This window comes from Lathyrus oleraceus, chromosome 5 (genome assembly GCF_024323335.1).
Source record: "Lathyrus oleraceus cultivar Zhongwan6 chromosome 5, CAAS_Psat_ZW6_1.0, whole genome shotgun sequence".
Classification (NCBI taxonomy): Eukaryota; Viridiplantae; Streptophyta; class Magnoliopsida; order Fabales; family Fabaceae; genus Lathyrus; species Lathyrus oleraceus.
In genome coordinates this window covers 380,619,608-380,630,629 of record NC_066583.1, presented here as the reverse complement: position 1 = coordinate 380,630,629, position 11,022 = coordinate 380,619,608, and the positions used below count along the sequence as shown (strand labels likewise).

At 34.0% G+C, this 11,022-nt stretch overlaps 1 protein-coding gene across 3 annotated transcripts; it reads right to left on the bottom strand.

Annotated features, from left to right (window-relative positions):
• Positions 1–962: 962 nt before the first annotated feature.
• Positions 963–4,965, bottom strand: LOC127084931 (protein METABOLIC NETWORK MODULATOR 1). Of its 3 annotated transcripts, XM_051025462.1 has the most exons (5): positions 4,781–4,965; positions 4,403–4,440; positions 2,973–3,027; positions 1,495–2,668; positions 963–1,381 (listed from the first exon to the last, which is right to left on the bottom strand). In XM_051025462.1, the coding sequence occupies exons 4-5, from the start codon at positions 2,641–2,643 to the stop codon at positions 1,244–1,246; spliced, it is 1,287 nt and encodes a 428-aa protein (XP_050881419.1). In that variant the 5' UTR covers positions 2,644–2,668; positions 2,973–3,027; positions 4,403–4,440; positions 4,781–4,965; the 3' UTR covers positions 963–1,243. The 3 variants fall into 3 exon arrangements, with proteins under 3 accessions (XP_050881419.1, XP_050881418.1, XP_050881420.1); XM_051025461.1 differs by lacking the exon at positions 2,973–3,027; XM_051025463.1 differs by lacking the exon at positions 2,973–3,027 and having other exon boundaries at positions 963–1,372.
• Between the last annotated feature and the right edge of the window lie 6,057 nt (positions 4,966–11,022).

Genomic DNA, 11,022 nt, shown 5'->3' with positions numbered 1-11,022 from the left:
ATATCGATATTCATCATCAATCCAAATGTTCCTCTACCCTTCCATTCATGTCCCTATTATTGAACCAAATTCTCACCCTTACCTTGTAATTTTAGAAAAAATCAATCTTTTGCCTATGACATCCCTTCCTTAGAGCTCTCTTTAGGTTTTCCTTACTTTTCTCTTCTCTGGTCTCTTTTTCTTCAATTTCAAAAGTTTCACAGAGTCTAACTTTTTCCTTCACTTTTCTCCTCATAAATCAAAGATCTAATTTCTATCTTCTAATACTCCTATAAGACTCAATTATTACTAACTCACATTATTTATTTTAATTCTCCACAATTCGCATTTTCCACCCCAAACTCATTTTTTTTTTTTATTATTTCATTTAAATAATAACACTAAAACATTATTTTAATCAATTAAATAATTATAAATAAATTTATCAACCTCTAATCACTCTCCACGCTCTCTATCCAAAGGTCACCCATCCATGATGCCATAACACATCCCAATTATCACACAAATAATAATTAAATATTCATATAAAATTATAATTAATTAATATAAATAATTTTTTTTTAAAAATAGGTATTACACCAAACCTAGTTTCATTTAGCAAGATGGGAAAATACGATTTGTTCATATTTTCCCCAAGACTAACAAGAGTGGAGATGCTCTTGCAAAAGAAGGAATTAATCTTATACTCACTATGATGAATGCTCAACTTTTATGATTAACTTTTTTCTAGAAGATAATCGCGTTAGTCGTAATTGTATTTGTATTGTGTTGTATGTGGTTCTTTCTCTTTGTTGGGCTTAGGCCCTCTTAAAGCACCCCAAAAAAATGTATGCAACTTCAGTAAAATTAATTAGACTATTTTATAAATTAGCATGTGTTTAAATGAGAGTAGGTTATATACAGTGTCATGTCCAAAAAAAAGCATAGATATGGTATCATAAAATATAGAAGAACATGGTAAATTAGAATAACAGGCCTCTTAAAATGACATGAAATTAAAATATTAAATCATGTTTTGGAAAACATTTGCTTTGTAAAAAAGTAATTAACATCCAAAATTAAGGTAAAATCGACAAACCAGTCTTGGCTTGCAAATTTAATTTATTAAAGATCCTAGAAACTAACTTGAAAACCCTAAATATTTCACTTTGCCAATAACTTAAACTATTTTTTATAGATAATCCTGCTGGCACAATAGCCACTGATAATTATAAAAAATATATATAAATTAAGCAATGAATGCTCAGAAAGGATTTGTTGAATGAACAGTTCCACCATCTTGAAATCCAGTTCCAAAACTTCTTATATCATCTAACTTGTCTCCAGATCCTGCCTCTGCTGCTTTGGCTTCCTGGTTTTCTGTTTTGTTATTCTGCAGAACCTTATCACATTACAACACATCAGTGTATTGAAATCTCAACTAATTTCATCCTATTTAACCAAGTTATTCCTATATTATCCTTCAATTAAAATAAGTCAAAGCCTTTTTTTTACCTGCTGCAAAAGCTCGGTCATTTTGCCAGTTTCAGTGTAGTCTGAAGCTTTAGAAGCAGAAATAGAAGCATAATTAGGCTCGATCAAGACAGATTGACCTGCATCATTGACTTTGTCTACCTGAATAATGTTATCGCCTGACATGCTGTTTCCGGTCTTTGAATCCAGGGCATCTGTTGGAGTTTCGAGCCTTTTAACACCTTCAGTAACCAGTTGCTCAAAAGGCATGCTAGCCACTGTTGATGATTTGTCCACATTTTTATTCAACACGTCAGAAGAAGATTGATAATTCGAGTGAACACCTTTGCTTTGCGCGCTACTTGGAAACAAATTCTGGCTAGTTTGAGCAGGAGAGTTAAGTGCTTGATTTCCATCTACAGGAATTTCCTTGCCCACAGTATTCACTCCACCCGCTAGAGAAACTGGGGTGATTTGTACTGGTGAAGTAGAAACCGTCATCCCGTTTAAAAAGCTAGGTTGGAACAAAATCGGCACCACATTACCTCTGGCTAATTGATCAGCAGTTTGACCAGTCGCATAAGGAGCGTTCGTTCTGGAAGCAGCAACCAAGTTACCAGAACTAACTGTTCCTCTGGGAACCTGAGGGAGAGATTGTGAACCATTCATTGGAAGGGTTTCAATTCTAGAAGCGCTAGCAGGTTGCCCATTCTTTTCTTTTGAAAGAGGAGTATGAAACTGAGTAGGTCTTGAAGGGAAGGGAACCTCATTTCTTTGGATCATTGGAACACCTGGAGCCACATCATTCTCAGGGGAAACGGGAACGAAACGTCCAGTCTTAAAGACTAGCCCCCTCAAAGTAGTATCAGAATTACCAACTCTAACACTGAGCAAATATCCAGCATCAAATATTGCCTCAACTACACCAGAAACAACCTGACCCACCGCTGCATCATTTGGTTCATTTTCTAGGCCCCTTTGAAGGTGTTCATTACCATTAACTGTTTGAAATCCAGGAGGTACTGGAGCATGTTCAGCACGAATAGGAGTCTGCTTTCTGTTTTGACTAAGTTGCATGTAGGAACTCTCTGCTGAATCTGGCCTTGGGTATTTCCGTGGGCGACCACGTTTGCGCTTCAGAGGCACATCTCCTGAACCATCTGGAGTATTATTTTGGTTCTGTTGCTCCATCTTGGCTTATCTGTTAAATTAGTGCCTACAATAAGAGGAAAAATGTCTTTAGCTAATTATAAAAAGAAAAACAAGTTAAAAACTGTCAAAAAGCTACTTGGAGTATTTTAAATATCAGCATCATAGGATCATAGATAGTTTTCTCAATAATCTAAGAAAAACTATGAAGTCTGCACCAAGGACGATGAAAAATCTACTAGTCCAAAATACTAAGATCATAACAAATGACAACAAAATTGCATCTAAACTAATCCATATCAAGTAGATTTGACAGTTTTATGTTGGAATAACACTTAGGGGTGTTCAAAAAATCCAAGAACCAAACTGACCTGGAGACCCGAGCTGATTTTAAACTGAACCGTTGGGTAAAATTGAGAGCCAGACCTTGATTATTAAAACGGTTTGTGAACCGAACCATTCATTAGAAACTAGTAGTGAACTATAACATAACTGAACCAAAACAAATTCTAATAGCATAAAATCAGATCAGTAAAACCAAATTAAATCAAACAAATCCTAAAAAAAAAGTAGAGATAATAACTGAAGCTCTGTCTGCCAAATTTTGTCTTAAATTCAGCCGTCGGGCGTAGCATCGCCACCCATTGCTCAAAAAGGTCAACCGCATAGCAGTGTCGTCGCACACTTGTATCATGTGGCAACACTGTAGCGAGTAACATTTGCATCACGTAGCAGTGACGACGAGAGTAGAAACTATGTCACAACTAGAATCTCTGTCGTAAATGGATTAGCCACCCAAAATTCTCAGCAACCTCTCAATTTAATTTTCTGCAAATATGGCAGGTGTATACATTTGATTTTGGTTTTTGATATTTTTTTTATGAATATTGTTGCTTTGTGCTTTGACACTTGCCTTTGATCTTGTTTTTCTATTTTCAATTTTCATGTATGTTTCCGATCTATCAGGTTGAGGAATTTTTGTTTCTGAACATAAATGACCTCCTTCTGAATCTGTCTACTATGTTTGTGTGCATCAACCTATTAAAATTGATATATAGAAATATAGAAAATAATTTACATTTTTAAATAATGGTTTCCATTCTATTTTGGTTCAGTTCAGTAAGAAAATGCAGAACCGGTTCACAGAACTGTTATGACAGTTTGGTTTGGCACAGAACGGACAACTAAAAGTTGGGTTCAGTTATTGTGAACTGAACTAATGTTAGCTTAGGTTCGCTTCAGTTTTCTCTACAAACCAAACCATGAACAGACCTAATAACACTAATACCACAGTACTAGCTAACTCCATTGTCACCGTGTTTCTAGACAATACGGTGGCTTCCCAAAATAACATGACTACTAAGGATAACATATATCACAATACAAAAAAGACAAATACTGGTATGAAGTCTTCCCGGCTTTTACAATGACATTAAACTTAGGGCGCTGTTAGCATGTGATGTAACTATACCATGCAAGACTAGTGAATTATATTTCAAACTATATAATCAGACCATCAGAGATCACACCTAATCACTCGCAATGTACTAGGCCTCAGTATCAAAGCGCCAAAATGCATCAACACAAAAGAAATCAATTCTGATTCTTTGGAATTCGTTTAAACTATATTCCAAACATCGGTAGCTGAAACTTGGTAATTTGCATGAGACCATAAAAAAATAAAACTTCAACTGAGACACAAACTCAGCAGAAATCACACAATGACCAATGACCATTCACTACAGAATCAATAAATTTCAAATTTAAATTCATCAAGGAAAATAATCACTAGCAACCGTACCTCTTTCTGTGCTGTAACTATGGCAGCAAAACAAATACCTACACCAATATTAAGAAAAATTCACATATCAGTAAAAAGAAAAAAAAATTAATTCCAGATAAACATCAAGAACATGTCAAATTAACACTAGTATATATATACTCATATAAGAACCTAAAGAAAAAACCCTAATATGAAGTTAACGGAAACCACTCCCCCCCTTCAAAAACCACAGACCTAGGGTTTAAAATTTCGCGTAAAAAATATCAAAAAAAACCATTTTTCCTCCTCCGCCATTTAAATATAAAATCCCTGATGTATGTTAAATATAAAACGCTATATAAAAAACCTAACTGCACGAATTGGATAAGCGAATCTTAGAGAGGGGAAAGAAATTACAGTGTTGCGAGCTACAATTTTAGGGAATTAGGGTTTGTTTGCGTTGAGATTGAGATTTTCAGATTCGATTTTGTTGAGACGCAATGAGAAGAAAAAAACGAGAGCGAGGAAGAGGAAGCTATTTAGACGGAGAGAGTGGGAGTGATGGTACAGTGTAAGAGAGTGCACAGTGTCACACACGAGCACACCACTCTTAGTAGGGTGTATATATATCAAGTTGTTGAAGAGTTCGTTCGTGAAATGCAATGTGATGTTGACACGTGTCATATTAGGTGGGCGCCACTGGCTAAAAGTGGAGCGAAAGGTAGTACGTGGCATTTACACCGTGGATAAGAAGAGAAAATATTAGGAGAATATAAATGTTATTTAATTAATTATCATAAAATTACTTAACTTTTTATTACGAAAAATAAGGCTTAGTAAAACTTTTTTTAATTTTATTTACTAAAAAACACTTTTTTTTAGACTTTAATCTAATTAAATGATTTCATAATATCATTTATTTAAAATTAATTCAAAAATATTTTTATAAATAATATTGAATATATGAATAACAAAATTTACAATATTATTTATAACAATTTGTAGCACAAACACATTAAATTATTTATATAAATTTATTTATTTTTCACTATAAGACTAATCTTTGAGTAGACAATGGGATATTATATTTTTTTTAAATAGTGATTGTATTATTTTTTGACTTAATAACATGTTTGTCCTTTGTTATAGAGGTGATTGTTATTTTTCTTATCTGAATTTATTTTAGAATTCGGTTCTTTTAAATTTTGATGATGGAAAAAGATACATTTTAGATGTTTATATATCAAGTTATGCTATGTGGTATTTTTTTTTCTAAAATGCTGATGTGGTTTTATTATTTTTATTTTGAATTATTTTAAATGGCACGTTAATATTTTATTTATTATTATTTTAAGTTTGAAAATTTTAAAAGATGCAAATATCAGGAGAATGAGAAGAAGAAGGTTAACTGCGAAGAGTGCGAAATTCAAAGCAATTACCTCTGAAGTCTCTAGAATTCCTACGTCATCATCATCTCCGCCATTTACAACGAACAGTGGGACGCATCTCAATCTTGTAGGTTGGTGAAATTTCATCTCCTCGCTTAAATCTTCTTGCTACGATGTACTTCGTTGCTCATGGAGTCAACCCCCTAAGGTTTGGACTCTCGATAACTTCGTTTCAACATTTAATTTTGAAATTAACAAAAGAGAACATTTGTTTAGAAATTCATCATTAATTTTAGAATAATTTTCATTTTAAAATATTAGAAACTCATACACATGTTAATATTAGACTTTAATTAGCAATTGATCATGATTAGTCTTAGAATTGTTTTTAATTAGAACTCATTAGAATCTAATTCCTTGACTTTACGCTTGATTGCATTTTTCATGCATGGATTATGGTCGTGGATGATTGTTTGATTTGTTCTCACCGTTTGAATGATTCTTATATGCATGGTTTAATTTTTGTATGGTGTATTACTATCCCCCATTTTGGAAAAATGTATCCCACTTCCATTAACATGTAACACTTTTATCGCTTTCCATTTTATTGCTTTCCTCACTCATTAACCAAGAAATAATCAAAAGCGATCTAAAAAGAACTTTATTCAAAAGAACAAAAATAAACTTGATTCAACGTCAAGTATTTTCCAAATCAAATTAAATTTAATGCAACGCATGTACTTGATCCAACGTCAAGTACCTATTCCATTTAATTCACACATTTTATGTTATTCAATCTCAAACACTTGATCGAACGTCAAGTCATTTCCAAAATATTTTTACAATAAATTGGATGGAAAAGGATGGGGTATACGTACTTGTACACACCATTTCTCAAGTACTTGGGTTGTCGACCGTACTTAGCTTATCGCCTGATACTTGTCTTCCATTAAAAAACACTTAACAATAAATAAGTTTTATTCTGTCCTCTTAAGGCGGAAAATAGAGGTTGGGATGAATTGTCCTTTTAGCTCCCCGGTAATATGATTGTCGATCGTACTTAGCATGTGGTTAGATGTTTGTCTCCCTCTAAGTGTCAATTATTAAATTCGCCTCACCAATTTCATAAATAAAAACTTTCAGGGCGGAAAAGAGAGGTCAGAATATAATTGTCATTTCAGCTCCAGAGTACTCGGATTGCCGACCGTACTTAGCTTTGTGGTTTGATGTTTGTCTCCGACCTTAAAATCACTCATAACCCATCAAATCCAATTTTTTGCCTTAGGGAATTCAAAACTTTTTTCACAAAGGACATGTTATTTTCGTTCTACCTCAATACGAACAACACTTAAACGTTTAAGTTTCCCATGCGCGAGCATACAAGTAACGTTTAAATGCTAGAATATGATCCAAGCGCATTCATTCTACCGTAAACAAATAAACGTTTAAGTTTCCCATGCGCGAGCATACAAACAACATTTAACTGCTAGAACGCGAACATTAACATCGTCCAATAAAAATAACTAATAAATCCATATTTTGTACCACAAACTATGGAGCTCTGATTTCCTTATTGCACTATGATGATAAGTAGGAACGAGGGTCTGAATCCTTGGTGAACACACTAATTAATAAACTTATTTTTCCTCCTCTTGACCAATCGCAAGTAACCTTCAGATAATAACAACCACATGCATATAAACTAAACAAATGGTTTCCGTTGAGTACAACGGATGGAAGAGTACTAATATCTTCCCTTTGCATAATGGACTCCTGAATCTGCTATTGGATGCAAAAACCATCTTTTAGGGTTTTTATCGATATTTTCCCTTACCTCCGGGAATAAATAAAGTTTGGTGGCGACTCTGTTATATATTCGAGCGTGCGATACACTCGAGTATTTTTCGCAACGTGACAAAGGGGGAAGATTCAGTGGAATAATTCATAGATACTTCTCTCAATATCATAGTACTCTATGTTAACTTCCTAACACATTCGTTCTCTCATCGATTGAAGCTATCATTCTCATTTTATGGTGGAAATAGGAAATAAGGTATTTACATTCACTTAAATTTTATCAATATACTATCAATCAATGGTATAACACCATGTTTCTACCTCACTATCAATTATAGGATTGAAATATCTTTCTAACGCTTCTTATTGTGCCTCATTCCGAGTTACGGTTCTCGAGTAACGGGAAAACCAAGAATCAAACATTTTTCTCAATGCTGTAAAGTTCACTTAGTGAGCTCCGACGAACTTCTAGCGAATAAACTTCGTTGAGCAAACTCCTAGCAATTCAAGTCAGTTGCAGACTTCCCCTGGCTTCTCTCATTGAACTGTAGCAAACGTAGCAAAATCATAACAGTATCTGGACACATTTAGATGAAAAAAACACCAACAATCATCATCTTGATGCATCCAATTACCCAAAACAACATGTGATCAAAAACAACAATAATAGGAGCAAGAACAACAATAAGAAGAAGGCAAGAACAATAACAATTTCATAATATCAACATCATAACAACAAGAACATTATAGTTTCAAGGAAGAAAATACACATGGATTCAACATAAACCCTAAAATTCTCAAGTCATGAAATATTTCCCCAAAATTAGTTCTATTTATGGAACTCACTTTGTCCAAGAAGAAGATGATTAAATGAAATTGTTAATGATGGATCCTCCATGGCTTTTCTCTTATTCCCTATTTTCTCTTCTTTTCTTCTTCTTTTCTTTTTCTCTTTCTCTTTCTCTTTTTCCTTTTTTCTTCTTTTCTTCCTCTTACTGATATCTCTCTTCCTCTCTTATCTACCTTTTTTTCTTCCTATCCACACATTCTTCTTTCCCTTTTTTCCACCGCATTTTATATATATATATATATATATATATATATATATATATATATATATATATATATATATATATATATATATATATATATATATATATATATATGTAACATTAAGTAGTGATCTAAAATATCTCAAATGATATTCTGTATTCTAATATCAATTGACCAATTATTAATATTACCAAAACATCTCTTCAGAGTCCACTGATTATTATATTAGTCTCAACTCACAACATTTAAAGCATATAACAACTCAATTGATCTCAACTGACAATCAATTGAGCATTTAAGAGAATATGAGATATTACAGAATAAAATGTGGCATGGGTAGCTACATTTTAAAGTTAATTGAATATAATCAATATTTTTTATTACTACCTTTGTTTTTTATTATAAGTCATTTTGGAAAAATATTTAGTACCATAATATAAGTCGTTTTATAATATCAATGAATCATTAATGTTATTTTTCATATTCTACCCTTAAATATTTATTATTCTCTCTCATTTCAATTATATCAATTTATTTTTCCAATACCATTAATAAAGGACAATTTTGTAAAATCCTTGCTATAAATTGTTCCAATAATTTAAACTCTCGAATCATCAACATAGACATGTGCAATGACTTCCTACTCAATGCATCGGCTAAAACATTCGCCTTTCCAGGATGATAATCATCAACATAGACATGTGCAATGACTTCCTACTCAATGCATCGGCTAAAACATTCGCCTTTCCAGGATGATAATTCAAACCAAAATCATAATCTTTCAAGAATTCCAACCATCTCCTTTGCCTCATATTCAATTCTTTCTGATCGAACAAGTACTTCAAACTCTTGTGATCACTAAACACATCAAATCTCGATCCAAACAAATAATGTCTCCAAAGCTTCAACACAAACACAACGGCGGCCAACTCTAAATCATGCGTCGGATAATTCCTCTCATGAACTTTAACTTGCCTTGAAGCATAAGCTACCACTTGCCCTTTTTGCATCAAAACACCTCCCAAACCCAACAAAGAAGCATCACAATACACAACGAAAGTTTCTAACGGATCCGGTAAAATCAAAATAGAAGCCGTAGTCAATCTTCTCTTAAGCTCTTGAAAATTCGCTTCACACTGCGAAGTCCAAATGAAAGCTTGACATTTCCTAGTCAACTGCGTCAACGGAAACGACGACTTAGAAAATCCTTCAATGAACTTCCTATAACAACCAGCCAAACCAAGGAAACTTCTAATCTCAGCAACAGACTTAGGAGCTTCCCATTGAGATACAGCTTCAACCTTCGTAGGATCCACAGAAATACCACCACTCGAAATCACATGCCCAAGAAAACTTACTTCACTCAACCAAAAGTCACATTTAGAGAGTTTAGCAAACAACTTCTTCTCTTTCAACACCGATAACACAACCTTCAAATGCTCGGCATGATCTTCTTCACTCTTAGAATAAATCAATATATCATCGATGAACACAACAACAAACTTATCCAGATAATCATGAAAAAATCTATTCATATACTCCATAAATACACCAGGTGCATTAGTCACACCAAAAGGCATCACGGAGTACTCGTAGTGACCATACCTTGTCTGAAAAGCAGTCTTTTGAATATCCTCAGCCTTTACACAAATCTGATGATACCCAGACCTCAAATCAATATTGTTAAACACACAAGTTCCAACCAGTTGATCCATCAGATCGTCAATCCTCGGAAGTGGATACTTGTTCTTAATCGTCACTTTGTTCAGTTGTCTATAATCAACACATAATCTCATAAAACCTTCTTTCTTCTTGACCAATAGAATAGGTGCACCCCACGGCGACACACTAGGACGAATAAACCTCTTCTCAAGCAAGTCTTCAAGTTGACTCTTCAACTCTTTCAACTCAGAAGCAGACATTCTATAGGGAGCCATCGACACAGGACTAGTTCCAGGAACTAAATCAATCGAAAACTCAACCTCACGTTCCGACGGTAAATCACTTATATCTTCAGGAAATACCTCCGCAAACTCACAAACTATTGGTAATTCTTCAATTGGCCTCTTCTCACGAATATCCAAAGTTGCCAACAACATAAACAACTCGGCACCGTCTTGCACCGATTCATCAACTTGCTTAGCAGACACAAACCAATCTTCCTTAGCACCAACCTCAGGAAAAATAACCGTCTTCTCAAAATAGTTAATATACACCCGATTAACTTCTAACCAACACCATCCTCGAATCCGACCTCTCTTCGGGTTCAGAAAAAGCACAACATTCTCAAAACAGGTTAACTAGCCAACACTGCACTCTTGCATGCAACAACATAATGTCCAAGCTCGATACAATTGGAACATCCAAGAGAAGCAGACGCTTCTCCCTCACTTACTTCATTCCCAACATGCAATGGAGAAT